At 48.1% G+C, this 18,859-nt stretch overlaps 1 protein-coding gene across 1 annotated transcript in view; it reads left to right on the plus strand.

Annotated features, from left to right (window-relative positions):
- The window catches only part of TRPM4 (transient receptor potential cation channel subfamily M member 4), a 38,486-nt gene extending 21,400 nt beyond the window's left edge, over positions 1 to 17,086 (plus strand). Inside the window, exons 15-25 of the mRNA XM_054588684.1 lie at positions 1,065 to 1,177; positions 1,471 to 1,545; positions 5,468 to 5,887; positions 10,561 to 10,693; positions 10,767 to 10,941; positions 11,277 to 11,454; positions 15,450 to 15,628; positions 15,853 to 15,985; positions 16,209 to 16,281; positions 16,372 to 16,477; positions 16,715 to 17,086. Coding sequence (XP_054444659.1) covers positions 1,065 to 1,177; positions 1,471 to 1,545; positions 5,468 to 5,887; positions 10,561 to 10,693; positions 10,767 to 10,941; positions 11,277 to 11,454; positions 15,450 to 15,628; positions 15,853 to 15,985; positions 16,209 to 16,281; positions 16,372 to 16,477; positions 16,715 to 16,719 — 1,590 coding nt within the window. The 3' untranslated portion in view covers positions 16,720 to 17,086. The remainder of the gene's footprint in view (positions 1 to 1,064; positions 1,178 to 1,470; positions 1,546 to 5,467; positions 5,888 to 10,560; positions 10,694 to 10,766; positions 10,942 to 11,276; positions 11,455 to 15,449; positions 15,629 to 15,852; positions 15,986 to 16,208; positions 16,282 to 16,371; positions 16,478 to 16,714) is intronic.
- Positions 17,087 to 18,859: the final 1,773 nt, after the last annotated feature.

The raw sequence follows: 18,859 nt of genomic DNA on the forward strand, positions 1-18,859 counted from the left end.
CCCCGCCCGCTGGAGACCACTCCGGAGCGCCTCCTCCCATTGCCACAGCAAAGCCCACCCTCCCAAAACGGTCCCCTCCAGATACAGAAATTCCTGACGACTCTAGTGGAAAGCCCCAGCTCCTCCCAGTCCCTCCGGGGATCCCGCGTGCCAGGTCTCAGCAACTGGAGTGACCCCACCAGACCATGTCCTAGCGTTCTGGGTACAGGCGCACACACTCTGGTTTAGGAAATCACACTCCTCCTGCAGGAACTCTATTGGGCAGCTCTCCTTGCCGCGACAGTCCCTCCCATCCTAACATTTTGAATTTTCTCAGTATCCTTTAAAAAAACTATTTATTTTTAGAGAATGAGGAAGGAAGGAAGGTAGAAGGAGAGGGAGAGAAACATCAGTCTCTCACACGACCCCCCGACTGGGGACCTGGCATGTCCCGATGGGCAACCCAGGCCTGTGCCCCAACTGGGTATCGAACTGGCGACCCTTTTGTTCGTAGGCCAGCACTCAATGCATTGAGCACACCTGCCAGGGCTCAGCATCCTTAATCTAAACCTGACAGGGGCACCGAGAGACCCACCCTCCATAAAGGGGGTGAGGGGAAGCCCAGCTGAGCCCAACAGGCAGCCCCATCCTCAGCCGTGAGGACGATCTGAATGGCCTTACAAAGAGTTACCCAGAGTTCTTTGCGTCGCATCGTGGTTAAATTCGGGGGGCCCGTTTATGGCCTCTTCTTCACCCGCCTGTGTGTGCCCATCGGTGAAAAGGGAGAACATATTCGTGCCTGTCTTCCTGGGGCTGCGGTGAGGCTTAGGTGAGCTACCCTATGGCAAGTGCTTATTAGCCCGGTACCTGGCGTATTGTGTTCGTAAACGCTGGCTGTTTACTGGGTCCACCCCGGGGAGAGGGTGGTCCTCGCCTTGGACCGCCTTCCCCCACCTCAGCCGTTACGGCCTCGCCACGGAGCGCCTGCTCCGTGCGGTCCAGTCCTCGCCGCGCCCGCGGGAAGGGGCTGGCGGGGGCGGGGGCGGGGACTCAGGCCCCGCACCGTCTGTCTTCCCGCCCCGCAGTCCCTGCTGACGCAGAAGTGGTGGGGGGAGATGGACAGCGCCACGCCCATCTGGGCCCTGGTCCTCGCCTTCTTCTGCCCGCCGCTCATCTTCACCAACCTCATCGCCTTCAGGTCAGTCCCCCGGGGGGCGACGGGCAGGAGGGGCTGCTCTGGGTCTCTTCCCGCTCCGTCCGGGCGGCAGTTCTGGGAGGTGAGCTTTCGGAGGCGGGGCTCCCTGTCTCTGTGGGAGCAATGCTTCTGCCCCCTGGCAGGGCTCTGGGGCAACTCCCTTCGGGGCGGCCCTAGGGGGCCACCTCTCCGCCTCCCTGCCGTGTCTCTGGGTAAAGAAGTCGGGTGTCCCTGGAGAAGTCCTCTCCCACTCTCCCCTCCCCCCATTCCTCACGCCGTGCTGCTCTCCGCGCCAGGAGGTCAGACGAGGAGCCACCCCAGGACGCCGGGCTGGGCGTGGACGGGGGCCTCAACGGGGACGGGCCGTTCCGGTGAGTGGGGCAGCGCGGGCAGCGGCACGAGGGGCCGGGGGCGGGGCCAGAGCCGAGAGGCGGGGCTTCGGGGGCAGTGGTTTCACGCGGCCACTAAAGATACTGAGGAAGTTTCCCAATGCCCATCTCAAGGCTCGGTTTAAGGCTTGGTTCTGCCACCAGGGAGCTCCTCATCGGAAATAAATTTGCTTCGTGTTACATGTACTTCCATCTCAACACAGCAAGTGGATTTGGTTCATTGAGGGCTCTTCGCCTTTTAATTTATTTTTTATTTTTTTGACTTCAGAGCTTTTGCTTTTAATCTCTATGTCGCGGTACCCATGAAAGGTGTTTTCAAAATCAGGCCTCGCAAAGGAAATGAAACATGTATCAGATTTCCGACAGGTCTGCAGAGTGGAGGTGGGGCGGAAGGCCTTGACTCTGAGTCAAGCAGACCTGGGTTCAAATCCCGACTTTGACTTGGGAAGTGACTTCCCCTTTGAGCCCCAGCTTTCTTTTTTATAAAGAGATGACGCACAGAAGGTTGTTTCTCTGTTAGTCAGGTTAAGTTGGGAGAGGCTGAATTAACAAAACGCCCAAAACTCTCAGTGTCTGGCGGCAATGGAGTTTTGTTCTCACACTCCGTTGGGGGCTGGCTGTGGCTTTGCTTTCATGAAGCCTCCACTTTGGGACGAGTGAGCACCTTCCAGCGGAGCTGTCCCTGGCCTCATGGAAGGGGGAAAAGAGACATGGAGAACCAGGCACTGGCTCTTAAAGCCACGTGGAAATGACAGGTGTCACTTTTGCATACATTTTATTGGCAAAGCCACATCATATAGTGACTCCTTGGCTCCTTCTTCTCCCACTGGGTGGGAACCAAAGTATTTGGTGAACAGCAATACAATGTACCACAGTGCCTGATGGAACCGTTGAGAGGGTTCATGGAGATAATGTATATAAAATGCAGGTCATGCCCTGGCTGGTGTGGCTCAGTTGGTTGGAGCATCCCGTACACCAAAAGGTCATGGGTTTGATCCCTGACATGCCTCGGTTGCATGTTAAGTACCCAGTCAGGATGCCTACAGGAAGCGACCAATTGATGTTTCTCTCTCACATTGGTGTTTCTCTCCCTCTCTTCCCCTCTCTCTAAAATCAATGAGCATGTCCGTGAGTGAGGATTTAAAAAATGTATCTCATAGTGCCTGGCACATAGTCAGTGTTCAACTAATTGGGACTATTATCACCACTGCTGTTGAATGGTGTGTGTGTAGATATAAGGGTCTAAATCTATGGTAAGAGAGAAACAGGAAGGGGCTCACATTTACACTCACCTTTGCAGCCTTTATCTGTACTTTAGCCACATAAATGGGTAAAGGGAGGGCCTTGCCCCTCAATCTCCCAGAAGTAAAGTTGTTTCTGGGAACTGTTAGGAACACGATCAGATTGCCAGGTGTCTACAAAGTCCACTACATCCCTTGTAAAACAAATCCAATTTAAATACATGTGTATCTTTTTTTCTGGGAAATGCACAAAGAATACAAAATATTTGTCAAGATAGAAAACTAAGCCCTGGCTGGTGTGGCTCAGTTGGTTGGAGTGTCACACGGTGACCAGAAGCTTGCGGATTCGATTCCTGGTCAGGGCAAGGCCTGGGCCGCACGTCTGATCCCCAGTCCAGGCACGTGCGACCCCTGGTTCAGTGTGTACGGGAGGCAACCAATCGATGTTTCTCTCCCTTCTTCTCTTTCTAAAAGCAATGAAAAAAAATTGTCCTTGGGTGAGGACGAAAAATAAGACAGAAAACTAAGGAAAAAATGTGGACTACTCAGAAAGTTTGGCCAGGAGGCCCCAGGGTCAGGATCAATAGCAGCGCCCCAGCCTAGTGATTTCCCAGCCTCTGCACCATATGGTGGCAATGATGACACTAATGGCTGATGCTGGAGAATGGCTACAATGGGCAGCTATTGTGCAAAGTCCTTTGGAAAATCAGTTCATTTAATTTTCTCAACAACCTTAGACTGTAGGCTCTATTATTATCTCGGTCACAGATGAAGTAACTGAGGGCTTCGCTTATGTGACTCAGATCATGTGACTGGCAAGTGGTAGACCTGGGATTTGAACCCAGGGAAAGGAGAGAGAAAGGAAGAGGAACATCTACATGTGGTTGCCTCTCATGTGCCCCCTACTGGGGACCTGGCCCACAACCCAGGCCTGTGCCAGGACCAGGAATCGAACTGGAGACCCTTTAGTTTGCAGGTCAGCACTCAGTCCACTGAGCCACACCAGCCAGGGCTGAACCCAGATCTTCTTGTGCCTGAATCTGCTCTTAGCCATGGACAGATCCCTGGCTCTTCTCTTGGGGATGGGCCCTGGAATCTGCGTGTGGCCTGGCTCTGGCTGTTTGAAGATGGCAGTCATCAGGGAGCGTTCCAGCCCACCAGATGCTCTGAGTTCCAGGGCACTGCACAGGGTGCAATGCTAAACATCGGGGCTGTTTCTCCTTGTCATTTCCTTGTGCTCTTCTCTGCTTCTCTCTTTAGCTTTTACTGTTCCTTCCACTTTTCTTTCTTTTTAAATATGATTTTTAAAAATTGATTTTTAGAGAGAGAGAAACATCAATCTGTTCTACTTATCGATACATTCATTGGTTGATTCTTGTATGTGCCCTGACTGGGGATCGAACCCGCAACCTTGGCGTATGGAGACAACGCTTTGGCCCGGGTCCTCTTAATTTCTTTAGAACAGCTTTACTGAGATATAATTCACATACCATTCCGTTCACCCACTTAAGGTTGTACAATTAAACAGTTTTTAGTATATTCAGAGTTGTGAAATCATCACCACAATTAATCTTAAAACATGTTCATCACTGCAACAAGAAACTTTGTCCTCACTGTCACTCCCCGTTCTCTCCCCAGAGCCCCTGGCAATTGCAGATCCACCTTCTGTCTCTGTGGATTTGCCTATTCTGGCCATTTCCTACAAAGGGAGGCGTACACTATGTGATCTTTGATGACTGGCTTTGTTTACTTAGCTTCACGTTTTAAGGTTTAGCCACACTGCCGCATGTATCAGTGCTTCCTTCCTTCTTATTGCCGAATAAGTTCCCATTGTCAAGATAGACCCCCTTTTATTTATCCATTCATCAGCTGATGAACATTTGGGCAGTTTCTGCTTCTGGATTATTATTTTCTGCTTGGTTTATGGAGAGAGAGTGCCTCTCCAAACCTGTTTGTTTTTCCTGTTGGCTTTTTGAACATATTAATATTAGTATTATTCATTTTGGCATCGCTCTCTGGGGTCACAATTAAGAGTCAGGATGAAATTGAGACAGAGGATCGGAGCTCAGGGGAGAGGGTCCGAGGTAGGAGAGGCCCGAGGTGGTTGGAATTCAGAAGCCGAATTCGGCTGTGTGGTCAGATGTCAGATGTGGGGCAGGAGGACTTAACATGAGAAAACTGGATGAGGTAATCTGATCGCAGAATCTGTAAGTCAGAGGGTAATATTCAGGGACTGAGTTTTCAACCTTGGGGAGCTGAGGTCATGCAAGTGAGGGGGTCAGAGGTCATATGTGAGGGTCAGAGGTCAGGTAGGTGGTTCCAGGTCGGACAGAGAGACGGTGATGAAGAAAGAACAGGACTTGGAGTCAGAAGCCAGACTAGAGTCAGAGGTCCTCCCAGGGGCCAGAGGTCAGAAGGGTGGCAGGAGTCTGAGGTGAAAGGTAAGCCGTCTTGATGGTAGGAGCTTTCAGAGGTCAGAGGTTCGATACAGGGGTCCCAAGTCAAAGAGATGGTGGACCTCAGGCTTAGCTTTAGTTCAGGCAGGGTCAGGAGTCCTGAGGGTGGAGGAGGTCACGGGAAAGGTTAGCAGTCTTGCAAATGGTGGGCATCAGGTCTGGAGGTCAGGTTGAACTCTCCTTTCTCTCTCTGTCTCTCCCCCTCAGGCCAGCGGACCCCCCTGAGAAGATGCCGTTGGGAGTGTTGAGTCAGCCCGGCCGGAGGGGCTGCTCCCCAGCCCTGCGGCGCTGGTCCCAGTTCTGGGGGGCGCCCGTGACGGCCTTCATGGGCAACGTGGTCAGCTACCTGCTCTTCCTGATGCTCTTTGCCCGGGTGCTGCTCATCGACTTCCAGCCGGCGCTGCCCGGGGCCCTGGAGCTGCTGCTCTACTTCTGGGCCTTCACCCTGCTCTGCGAGGAGTTCCGCCAGGGCCTGGGCGGTGGCTGGGGCAGCCTTGCCACCGGAGGGCCCGGGCCAGGCCCCTGCCAGGCCCCGCTGCGCCGCCGGCTGCACCTCTACCTCATAGACACCTGGAACCAGTGTGACCTCGTGGCTCTCACCTGCTTCCTCCTGGGCGTGGGCTGCCGGTGAGCGTCCCTGTGCCTGCAAACCTCCGGCTCCAGAGCAGCTAAAACCCACTCCTCTTACTCTTAAAGAGACAGAAACCCCTTCTTTTTTTTAAAAAAGAAAATATTTTATTTATTTGTTTTTAGAGAGGGGAAGAGAGGGAGACAAACATCAGTGTGTGGTTGCCTCTTGCACAGCCCCTGCTGGGGACCTGGCCCGCAACCCAGGCGTGTGCCCTGACTGGGAATCGATCCGGCGACCCTTTGGTTCGCAGGCCGGTGATCGGTCCACTGAGCCACACCCTCCAGGGCCAGAAACTCCTTCTTGATGGGAAGAAGTACGGCACAAAGATGTACTTCTGGAAGCAATTAGCTCCCACGTGTATATCTGGCTTCAGGGATGATATCATTAAAGCAAGGACCCCGCTCCTGCTGCTTGATCCATAGGTTACTGGGGGTTTCTTGAGCCCCCACACCTGACCCTGCATCAACACCACTGTCCCGCTGTGCCAACATCTCCCGACACCAGGCCGGACGCTGGCCACCCCCTCACCTTCTCTCTCCCCTTCCTCCACAGCCTGCAGTCCCAGGCCCTTCCCTCCAGCCCATCCCCACAAGGGTCTCTCCGCACCCAGAGCAGCCACCTCCCTCCCCTCCCAGGCTGCCCGGCGCCGGGCCAGGGGCCGCCCCCCTCTGCAGGGCCGTCTCCCGATTTCTTCGCTTTTTCTTCGCTCCGGCCCCTCTGCTATCTGCCTGCAATTCCTTCATCACAGGGACAGGGGCTTTGACCTTGGTCCTTGATATTTTGAATCTGTGTAATTATAAATTGGTAACCAGAATTTTACCATCACTGATGAATTCTTATTAAGGAACTATTTTGAAACTTCCTTGATCACTTTTATAGGCGGGGCACTTAAACTAGCTTCAGTTATTTTCAGTTTCTGAAATTATTTCAGTGTGGTTAACTCTTATTTGGGTTAAATTTGGTTAATCATTCCTGTTTTTGTCTATATTGAATTTTGCCAAATTTTGAGCCTGTGTTTGTGAATTTTACTTTGTGGCTTTTACTTCTTTCATGACCAGTTTTCCTGGGTCAAATGTCATACGTTCAGATTTCATCAGGGAGGCTTGGATGTTTTGTCAGCTATTTTGTCCACAGAACGTTAACTGTTTCTACCATTTCTTAGCTGATTTATAAAAAACAAATTGTGGGATTCTCCTCAAATAGTTTCTGTTGTCAAGAATGGGCTATATAATGTTAGCTCATTTCTTCCATAGTTTCCAGATCATACCTTGTGGTGCCCAGAGAGACAAGTTAAAATGTCATTGGGGATGGCCCTGGCTGGTGTGGCTCAGTGGATTGAGTGCCAGCCTGCAAACCAAAGGGTTGCAGGTTCGATTCCCAGTCAGGGCACATGCCTGGGTTGCAGGCCAAGTCCCCAGTAGGGGGCATGTGAGAGGCAACCACACAGTGATATTTCTCTCCCTCTCTTTCCCCCTCCCTATCCCTCTCCCTAAAAATAAAATAAACAAAATTTAATAATAATAATAATAATAATAAAAATAATAAATGTTATTGGGAACAGATTATCTTGGCACATGTCGTCCCACTTTCCGGAAACACTTCCCCCTCCTGTCCTTGGCTGAGCCAATTCCTATACTTCCGTTAGGCCTCAGCTTTGCTGCGTCTGTCCTGGAAGGCTTCTTTTATCCCTCCCAGACTCTGGGTCCCTCCTTTGTGTTCCCCTAATGTCCTGAGGTCACTCCAAATGGTACTGAGTGTGCCTTGTGCTGTCTCTCTCCCCAAGTCACTCTGTCTCCATCTCAACTTAAAATACCTTTGAAATATACTCTACTACCAAAGAAATGCAAAAACATGTCCTCATGGAACAAGATTAAACAAGTGAGGGACATAGAACAGAAATCAATGATTTCCTCAGTCTTTTCCAGTGTCTTCACTTTCTCAGCAGTTGCTTCCATCAACAGTTTGGTGCACATCCTTCTGTTCTTTTTCTCTGCATTTACATGGACAGATACACATATTTCCTTTATACACAAATGACATTATATTTTATGTATTCTGCAACCTTTCCTTTTTTTCTCTACAATATGTCCTGACATCTTTTTCCATGTCAGTATTTGCAAATATATCATATTTTTTGAAAACGCTGCATCGGATTCCAGATAAAGGGATTTTAGTCATCTTTGGCTAAAGATCAGACAAGACAGACTTCTCCTTGACAGAAATGAATGAATGAATGAATTCTTTTCATAAGGCATTGAGACAAAAATTTGAACTTCAAGAGATAGAAATTGGGCCAAACATTTCTCCACAAAGTCTTTTTTATTTTCTCCTCCAGGTAGTCATCATATACTGGCTGCTCTGGGGCCAGCACGCTGCTGTTGTGTCTTTTTCTTTTTCTATAATGTCCTAGCAGTTAGGGTACTGCTCCTTTTAAACAGAGCAAAGAGCTTTGTGGACTGTTTACAAGGGCTACCTTTTAGTCTTTCCTCAGTTGACCCACTGAGAGGCACGCTTCTTCCATGCTGTGTTAGAAATGCTTCCAAGTAATACGACATGAATAATTGATTCCGACAGCAATGTAAGAGAGTTTTGTAGAACACTGTGTTTGTGTTTATCTCTTGAATTTTGTATAAAGTGTTGTTTGAGATGAAAGGGTTAAGGCCATGTGCTATCATACTCTTGGAATACCAGTGATATTTTAGACATTTTGTCAAGCTCACTGTTTCCTAGCGGAGAGATAAATTATTGCATGGGGGGGAAAATCCAAAGATCTTAGCTTACAATGGAGAAATTTCCAGTGATCTCCATAATTGCATAGGTGAATCATTTTGTTTTGCCAATCCCTTCCAGAAAGACATTTTGGTTGTTTCTAATTCGTTATTATTCCAGAGTAATAAAAGTTTACATTCCAGATTTAAATTTTGTGAGTCGAAGTGTACATATATACTTGATGTGAATAGATTTCCTTGTAAGGTAGCCTGCCCTGTTTATACATCCACCCTCAGCGTGAGAGAATACTCTCTTGACGGCGTGCTTGGCAAAATCTAGAACTTTCAATCTTTAAAATTCTATAGCTCTCAGTTTAACTTTTACATTTTTGCTTGCCACGTGGATGGGTAAAAATGACCTCTCTTTTTAAAAGTTATGCAACTAGTTAGATTGGGCATCTTTTTATAGCTAATGGTCACATGGGCTTCTGTCCATTGCCTTTTCATATCCTTTGCCCACACTTAAAAAATTTTATGTTTATTGATTATATATAATTTATAATATTTAATATATAATATATATAATTTTATGTTTATATATTAAATATATATATTTAGTAGATTCTCTTCTTAAATTCTGGATCCTAATCCTTGGTAGCTTTGCTCTAAATATCTTATCACAGTCTGAGCTTGTCTTTTACTTTTCTCTGTTATCTTAAGCATTCTCGAATCTGCAGCTTTTCCTTTTGACTAACAGAAAATGTTGTAAGCACAGTACAGAGAATTCCGGTGCACCTTTCACCCAGATCCCCCAAATGATCACTTCTTACATTATCAACACCAGGAAACTTTGTTCAAATTTCACCATCTGTTCCACTGATGTCCTTTCTCTGGCCAGGGAGCCAGTCCAGGACCCCATAATGACTTTGGTTGTCCTGTCTTTTTAATCCTATCCAATCTGGGACACTTCCTCAGTCTTTTGAGTTTTATGACCTTAGCACTTTTCAACAGTTCGGGCCAGTTATTGTGTAGAATTTGCCCCATTTGGGTTTTGTTTGATGTTTCCTCATGAGCAAATTTAGGCTATGCATTTTTGGCAGAAAAATTTGCCTTTCTCTGTCCATCATATTTATGTTATCTTTTGACGCAAGAAAATCTATTTTTCAAAGTAGTCAAATTCATCAGTCTTTTCCTTTATTGTGATTTTGTGCCCTGTAGATGACTTTTTTTCTTATATGACATCTGCTCTTATCTCAAGCTGATCTTCTAAATTAAAAAAAAATTTTTTTGATGTTGTGGCCCTTGCCGGGTCGCTTAGTTGGTTAGAGCATCGTTCTGATAGGCCAAGGTTGCGGTCCCGTCTCTGCTCAGGCCACACACAAGAAGCAACCAAGGAATGCATAAATCAGTGGAAAACAAATCTCTCTCTCTTTCTCTCCCTCTCTCTAAAATTTGTTTTAAAAAACTAAACAAAAAGATTTTAATGTACCTTTTACTCTGGGTTTTCAATCCATCCACAGTTTGAGTGCATGATGGTGCAAAATAGGAATGTAATTTTTATTTTCCCCAGAGGGTTCGCTGATGTGATTGGCCATTTGACCTTCTGTGAAGTGTGGTCAGCCTTTCTCCGCTGTCCTGTTAGGTCCTTTGTCTTCTGATTATGGGTTTGCTAGAACTCTCTATTTTGCCTTTGATAGGTTGGACATATATTCCAGCAGTTATTTCAACTCGATTGTGACAGGGACCTCCCAGGGTTTTTTTTTAAGGCCGTGCGGCATGCCGCTGTCGTGTAGAGGGTGCCTGCGCTGGCTGGCGCAGCCGGGTTGGCATTGTGAAATCCGAGTACACCCGGGTGAATGCCCGCCTGGATCTCATCCGGAGCCCGCTGCTAGGAAGATGCAGATTTTCCTTTGTACCCTGTGACCCTTGAGTGACGGCTGTCTCGTCTCCCCACACCCCAGGCTGACCCCGGGCCTGTATGACCTGGGCCGCACTGTCCTCTGCCTCGACTTCATGATCTTCACGCTGCGCCTGCTGCACATCTTCACGGTCAACAAACAGCTGGGGCCCAAGATCGTCATCGTGAGCAAGATGGTAAGGGGGCGGGGCCAGAGGGGAACTGGGCGGGGCCGGAACCCGGGCTTGGTCTCACGTTCTTCTCCTGCAGATGAAGGACGTGTTCTTCTTCCTCTTCTTCCTCGGAGTGTGGCTGGTTGCCTACGGGGTGGCCACGGAGGGTCTTCTCAGGCCCCAGGATCAAGATCTCCCGAAAATCCTGCGCCGTGTCTTCTACCGGCCCTACCTGCAGATCTTCGGGCAGATCCCCCAGGAGGAAATGGACGGTACAAGGGGAGGGGCCTGACACCCTCCCTGAGGGCCCCTCCTCTCTAATCCCCCAGCTGCGGGTCTCTATACCCTCCCCGCTAAGTCTCTGCCTCTGTGGGTCTCTGAGCAGGCCCCCTCCCCTTCGTCCCTTCGGAACTCTGTCCTCTTCTCTCACTGTGTCTCTGTCCCTTGTCTCCAGATCTCTGACCGCTTCTGTGTCTCTTTGTGTCTCGTCCCCTTTCTAGGATCCTGTCTCTCTCTCCCTCTGGGTCTCTGCTCCCCCACGCCCCTCTGGATTTCTTTGCTAGGTCCCTGCCTCTCGGCCCCCGTCTCTGAGTGTCTCCCTTCACAGTGGCCCTCATGGAACATGTCAACTGCTCATCGGAGACGGGCTTCTGGGCGCGCCCGTCCGGGGTGCAGGCCGGCTCCTGCGTCTCCCTGTACGCCAACTGGCTGGTGGTGCTCCTTCTCGTCATCTTCTTGCTCGTGGCCAACATCCTGCTGGTCAATCTCCTCATTGCCATGTTCAGGTAGGAGGCCCCGCCCTCTCTGGCCTGACATCACCCACCATGACCCTTGACCCTATCTTGACTCTTGATCCCAGCCTGACCCTTAACCCCCCAGCATGACTCTTGACCCCAACACTCATTTCATCTTTAGTCCCTGAACTCTGACTCAAATCTAGTGCTGGTTGGCCTCTGACGCTGTCAAACGCTGCTCTTGACTTGCACTTTGGACTCTGATTCTCGCCCTGTGCCCAGGCTGAATGTTTAAAAATCCTTTTTATTGTGGCAAAATATATATAGCATGAGATTCACCATTTCCGCCATTTTTTAAAGGTTTTATTTATTTATTTATTTATTGTTAGAGAGGGGAAGGGAGGGAGAAAGAGAGGGAAACACCACTGCGTGGTTGCACTTCACTTACCCCCCCTGCTGGGGACCTGCTCTGCAACCCAGGCATGTGCCCTACACTGGGAATCGAATGGGCGACCCTCTGGTTCGCAGGCCGGCACTCAATCCACTAAGCCACACCAGCCAGGGCGATTTTTGCCATTTTAAGTATACAATTCAGTGACATTAATTGTGTTTATAATGTTTATAACCATCACCACTATTTCCACAACATTTTCATCATCCCAAGTGTAAGCGTTTTAAGCAAGCAATAACTTCGCGTTTCTCCCTCCCCCTAGTCCCTGATAACCACTAATCTGCTTTACGCCTCTATGACTTTGCCTATGCTCGATGTTTCTTATAAGTGGAATCGTACGACATTTGTCCTTTTGTGTCTGGCTTATTTCACTTAGTGTAAAGTTTTCAAAGTTCACTCATGTCATTTGCATGTGTTGGTGGCGCTTCTTTCCTTTTTATGGCTGCGTAATATTCCACTGTATTGATCTAAGACATTCTGTCTATTCATCTGTTGATGGGACCTTGAATTGTTTCCACCTTTGGCTGTTGTGAATAACGCTGCTGTGAACATTGGTATTCACATATCTGTTTAAGTCTTTGTTTTTATATCTTTTGGGTACGTTACTAGAATAGAATGCTGGGTCCCATGGTAATTCTATGTTTTGCTTTTTGAGGAACCACCAAATTGTTTTCTATAGCAGCTGCACCATTTTACACCTCCACTGACAATTTACGAGGGTCCCAGCTTCTCTCTATTTCTGCCAACAGTTACTTTCCTTTTTAGAAAGTTGCGGCCATCTTAGTGGGTACAAACTGGTTATTCCATTGTGGTTTGGATTTGCATTTCCCTAATGACCAATGGTGTTGAAGATCTTTCCATGGGGGGCTTATTGCCCCATTTGTATGTTTTTGAAGAAATGTTTATTCAAGTCTTTTGCCTGTTTTTCAGTTGGGTTGTTTTTTGGTTATTGTATTTCCTTATATATTCTGGATATTAAACTGCTGTCAGATATGATTCACAAATATTTTCTTCTATTCTGTTGGTTGTCTTTTGCTTTTCTTGATAATGTCCTTTGATGTGCAGAAGTTTTAAGTTTTGATGAAGTCCAATGTCTTTATTTTTTTCTTTTGTTACTTGTACTTTTGGTGTCAAATCTAAGTACTCATTGCCAAATCCAAAGTCATGAAGATTTATTCCTGTTCTATGGTTTTAGCTCTAATAGGTAGGTTGGCAGTCCATTTTGACTTAATTTTTGTGTATGCTGTGAGGTAAGGGTCCAACTACCTTTTTTTGCATGTAGAAATCCGCTTCTTTCAGGACCATTAGTTGAAGCGGCTGTTTTCCCCTCACCGAATGGACTGGGCACACTGAATCAATCGCCCATTACATTCGTTTCCTAGGGCCTCCGTAACAAAGTACCAAAACATGGGTGGCTTTAAATTACAGAAGGTCATTGTTTGACGGTTCTCAAAACTAGAAGCCCAAAATCAAGGTATGGACAGGGTTGGTTCCTTCTGAGGCCTGTGAGAGACTATTGTCTCATGCCTCTCGCTTAGCTTTTGGTGGATTTCTGGCTTGTAGATGCACCACTCCAATTTCTTCCTTCATTCACCTTTATAAGGTGTTCTCCCCGCGTGCATGTCTGTGTCCAAATTTCCCCTTTTTATAAGGGCACTGGCATATTGGATTAGGGACTAACCCTAATGACCTCCTTTTAACTTGATCAGCTTTATAAAGATCCTACTTCCAAATAAAGCCACATTCTGAGGTACTAGGGGTTAGGATTTCAATACATCTTTGAGGGTGGGCACAATTTGAGCTGTAACACTCATAGATATATGGGTTTATTTCTAGACTCTCAGTTCTGTTCCATTGGTTGATATGTCCATTCTTATGCCAGAAACATAATGGTTTGATTTTATAGCAAAATTTTGAAATTGGGAAATGTGAATCCTTCGGCTTTGTTCTTCTTCAAGATTGTTTTGGCTATTTGGAGCCTTTGCAATTACATATATATTAAAGGATTGGCTTTTCCATTTCTACATAGAAGGCTGTTGAAATTTAGAGATTACAATTGATATTGTCAATTGCTTTGGGTTGTATTGACATCTTAACAACATTAAGTCTTTGTACTCGTGAACGCAGGATATCTTTCCACTTATTTAGGATGTCTTTTACATTTCTTTCAGCTTTTTTTGTAATTTTTAGTCAATAAGTCTTTCACTGACTTGGTTAAATTTATTTGTAGGCACTTTATTCTTTTAGATTCTATTGTAAATAGAATTGCTTTCTTAATTTCATTTTTTTGGATTATTCATGGCAGGTGTATAGAAATACAGTTGATTTTTGTTTGTTGATCTTCTACCCTGCAACTTTGCTGAACTCTATTAGTTCTAGTAGCTTCCTTGTGATTCTCTGAATTTTCTATAACAGAATCATGTCATCTGTGACTAGAGATAGTTTTACTTTTTCCTTTCCGTTCTGGATGGCTTTTATTTCTTTTTCTTGTCTAATTGCTCTGGCTGGAACTTCCAGTACAATAATGAATAGCAGTGGTGAAAGTGGGCATCCTTGTCTTGCTCCTGGTCGCAAGGGAAAGCTTTTAGCCTTTCCTCATTGAGTATGATGTTAGCTGTGGGTTTGTCATAATTACCCTTTACCATGCAGAGGAAGTTTCCTTTTACCCTTTTCTTTTCTGAGGTTTTGTTTTCTTTTTTTTAATCATGAAAGGGTGTTGAATTTTGTCAAATGCCCTTTCTGTATCAGTTGAGATGATTGTGATTTTTTTCCTTTATTCCATTAAAATAATGTATTACAGTGATTGATTTTTATATGTTGAACCACATCTGTATTCCTGTGACAAATCGTACTTGGTCATGGTGCATAATCCTTTTAATATGCTTCTGAACTAGGCTTACTGTATTTTGTTGAGAATTTTTGCATGTATATTCATAAAAAATAATTCTCTATTTTTTTTCTTTTAATATTGATATCGTGATAATGCTGGCCTCACAGAATGAGTCAGGAAGTGGTTTTCCCATTCGCCTTTTTCAAAAGAGTTTGAAAAGGATTGGTGTTGTTGTTTAAATGTTTGGTGGAATTCACCAGTCAAGCCTGGCCCTGGGCCTTTTTTTGGGTATATTTTTGATTAGTTATCTCTTTACTTGTTAGAGGTCTCTTGAGGTTTTCTATTTCTTCATGGGTCACTTTAGGTAATTTGCATGTTTCTAGGACCTTTTCCCCTTTACACTTGGTTATCTTTTTTGTTGGCCTGCAATTGTTAATGGTATTCTCATATCATCCTTTTACTTCTGTAAGGTTGGTAGTAATGCCCCCATTTTTATTTCTGATTTTAGCTGTTTGTGTTCAGACTGACTTTTGAACCTGACTTTAACCTCTACCCTAATCCATGACATTCCCAACTTGACCTCTGATCTCCAACCCTCGGCTCTCCTATCCTACTTATTGCATCGTGTAATAACCTCTAACATTATCGATTCTGACCTCTGCCTGCTGCCTTGTACTTCGAACATATTGCCTGACATCTAACCTTGATCCACCGCCCCTGACTGGGCTTTGACCTCTGGTGACCCTTGACCTCTGGTCCCCACAGCTACACCTTTGGCAAAGTACAGGGCAACAGCGACCTCTATTGGAAGGCACAGCGCTATAGCCTCATCCGGGAATTTCACTCTCGGCCTGCGCTGGCCCCACCCTTCATCATCATCTCGCACGTGCGCCTCCTCCTCCGTCGATTGTGCAGGCACAGGGCCAGCTCGCCGTCGCATTTTCGTGAGAGCGGGTCTTGGCCCAAAAGAGAGAAACACAAGGGGCGGGACTCGGAGAGAAAGAAGAACACGGATAGGTTGGGGAGGATGTCCGGAAGCACCAGTGGGCAGGGCTTAAGCTGTCAGGGGTCGTGGTCTGGGAGAGCTCACTCAGGATGCCTGGGCCTGGGAGTGGGCATATCCCGAGAACGGGCAGGCCCCTTACTCTGTTCTGACCCTGCCCTCCAGGGGTCCACCTCCCTAAGAACGATGAGAGACGGCTGTTGACATGGGAATCGGTGCAGAAGGAGAATTTGCTCCTAGCGCGTGCGAGGGACAAGCGGGAAAGTGACTCCGAGCGTCTGAAGCGCACTTCGCAGAAGTGAGGGCGGGGCCTGGCCAGGGGCGGGGTTTCTGGCCTGGGGGGCGGGTTGCGCAGGTTGTGGGGGTAAGAATGGGCTGCGGTTTGCAAAGCCTTAGGCTAGAGGGGGGCCTGAGTGGGCGGGGTCCTGGAATGGCACGGAAAAGGCGGAGTCTGGGGGCGGGACTTCGAGTGGGTGGGGTTGGTGGGCTGCGGGCACAGGCCTGAATTCCTGTGTGCCCAGGGTGGACACCGCGTTGAAGCAGCTGAGACAGATCCGCGAGTACGAGCAGCGCCTGAAAGGGCTGGAACAGCAGGTAAGGTGGCCAGGCCAAGCGCGGGGAGTGTGCGCGGGATGGGAGGCAGTGGATTTCCACCTGGTGCCATGATGTCCTTTCTGCTCCCAGGTCCAGCACTGTAGCCATGTCTTGGGCTGGGTGGCCGAGGCCCTGAGCCACTCTACGTTGCTTCCCCCAGGGTGGCCCCAGCCCCCATCCGCGCTTGGGCCCAAAGGTCAGTGTGTAGGGTCTACCCGTATGTGCCTCCGGCACTACCTACTTCTGTGTGCCTCCTTTCCAGGTCTCTGTTCCCACATCTCAGTATTTCTCCTTTGTCGCCTTTTCTTTGTCCCTCGTTCACTCTCTTGGTTTCCTTTGGGCTTTTCGTGGCTCTTTCTCCTTTTTGCCAGTCTCCGCTTTTCCGTTCTCTTCTCTATGCCCACTGCTGTATTCTCATCTCTCTTTTCCCCAGACTGAATCCCGTTGGCAGACTTCAAGGTGTAGCCCCCTTGGGGAGCTTTTGCCCCCAGAGTGAGGCGTAGCTGCTCCCGGACCCCTGTAAGAAGTGGCGTTATCCCGAGGTGGATCCCATGCCGTGGACAACCACCTGGACTGCTGTTGGGACCACCACCGGGAGCCTCACCCACTGGAAACACCGCAGGCCCGGCCGCTCCCAGAACCGGCCCCGCTCTGGGAGGATCAGCCTCTGGCGCCCAGGCACGGCCAGTCTCAAGGCCCTGCCACAGCCCGCTGGGCGGGAGAAGCTACAGGGTCCTGGGGGTACGTGGACCACAGAGCCCACTCACAGCTCCCCACACTGGGGAAGTAAAGCCATTTGATTTGAGATGTCTGGATGCTTGATTCTTGCGGGGCTGGAGCCAGGGGTGAGTTTGAGGTCGTTGGTCAGCTTGCTGCTGTTTTGCAGTTATCGCAGGTCCTGTTCCCTGCTCTCAGCCCCGCCATTCCTGTTTGACTCGGCCTGGCCGGGCTCGTCTGCACTTCTTGGATGGCTCTCGCTTCAGCGGGACAGGAACCATCCGCACTCCCCTGCTTCCTCCACAGCAGGAGAAGAACTCAGTGATGGAAGTGAATTATTTCTTGGAGTGGGGATGGGTGGGCGCTGTGTGCATCTGCTTTGGCAACAGGGGAACAGATGATGCAGATTTGAGTAGATAACTGCATATGTGTCTTTAAAAAGTCTAATTAGTGGAAAATTACAGGCCATGCACACATGGAATTGAAGCAAATATGCATCATTATGCATACAGTTTAACTAAACAACCCATAATGAACTAAACTGGTAATGACAAGGCTGAACTGACAGCAATTATTAGTTAAATAGCAAGAAAGCCACCAACAACCAACACATCCAGAAATCACAACCAAAACATCCTTTCTCCAAATTGGAGGCGCTCCAGTTATCTGCCACTGTGGGTGCAGAGTGGCTCTGAAACATCGCCAAGTGTTGTGTGGCAACCAGATTTCTCTCGAAGATGTTGCAATGGTTCTCACTAGCCCAGGTAGTAGTAAATAATGGTAATGTCGATGGTGGCAATGACGATGACAACAGCTGACACGTACAGGGTGCTCTGTGTTCGGCATTGTATTAAGCGCTTCACACATACAACATCGGTGAAGTCTCAGGGCAGCCATGTAAGGCAGGTACTAATGTCTCCGTTTTGCAGATAAGGAAACTGAAGCACAGATAAATGACTCACGCAAGGGCACACAGCTAGAAAGTGGGCAAGTTTGAATAGAAATCCGGGCCGTCTGGCTCCAAAGTGCTTTGGAAAGCACTAGTTTGTATCCGGAAATGTCAAATGCTGCAGAGCCCTAGGAACGCACTCAGTGGGCACGCTGGGTTCTTAAGTTCTTGTCTCCCAGCTCCAAACGGCCCTTTTTTACATAGGCTCTGCAATGGTGGGGCTGGAGGCTGCAAACGGTTCTCCTTTGCCAGCTGGGCTCCTACTAGGCTCTGCCGAAAGGGGGCGCTAGAGGGAGACAAGTAACTGGAGGAGCAGAAAGAAACTTACTCCGTTTGCCTCCGGTTCCAGAGCGTCGCTCCAGAACTGTGCTTCCTCTGACAGTTGGTAGTGTCGTTCAGCATCCCCCCACCCCCGGTTTTGTTGGATCTCCTCAGTCACTCCAGCTCCACCCTGACAGCCCCCTTTTCTAGTCTGGGCTTCTGCTCCTCGAGGGCATTGCTCCAAGAGATTAGGTTCTGATGACAGTTTTCTTCCCTTTGTCTCCCGGTCCTGAAGTGCTTCCTGCCTCCTGCGCTAACTATGCCTATGTTGACGCTGTTTCTTTCTGCTGCTTTCCCCATTTTCTGAGGCCCTTGTATTAAGTTGTCTCTGTTGAAATATCTACATACCAGGAAAACTCAGATCTGGTGGGTAGAAGTCTGCAAGGAGCCATCAAAATAGAGAATGACAATGTCTCACTTCATTTCCACGCATAAACCAATTTGGAAACCAAAAGTCTCTGAATTGAAGGGGAGGCTGGGTACTCATGAGGAATGACCTCAACATACTGCTGTCAGTTTATATGTTCAGCCTTCCCTGCTTGTGCATTTTCCCTCCAGGAATCTGTTTCACTTCTCCATACTGCGACCCCA

This window comes from Pteronotus mesoamericanus, unplaced genomic scaffold (genome assembly GCF_021234165.1).
Source record: "Pteronotus mesoamericanus isolate MK-2021 breed Mesoamerican mustached bat unplaced genomic scaffold, CSHL_Meso_final scaffold_137, whole genome shotgun sequence".
In the NCBI taxonomy this organism is placed as follows: domain Eukaryota; kingdom Metazoa; phylum Chordata; class Mammalia; order Chiroptera; family Mormoopidae; genus Pteronotus; species Pteronotus mesoamericanus.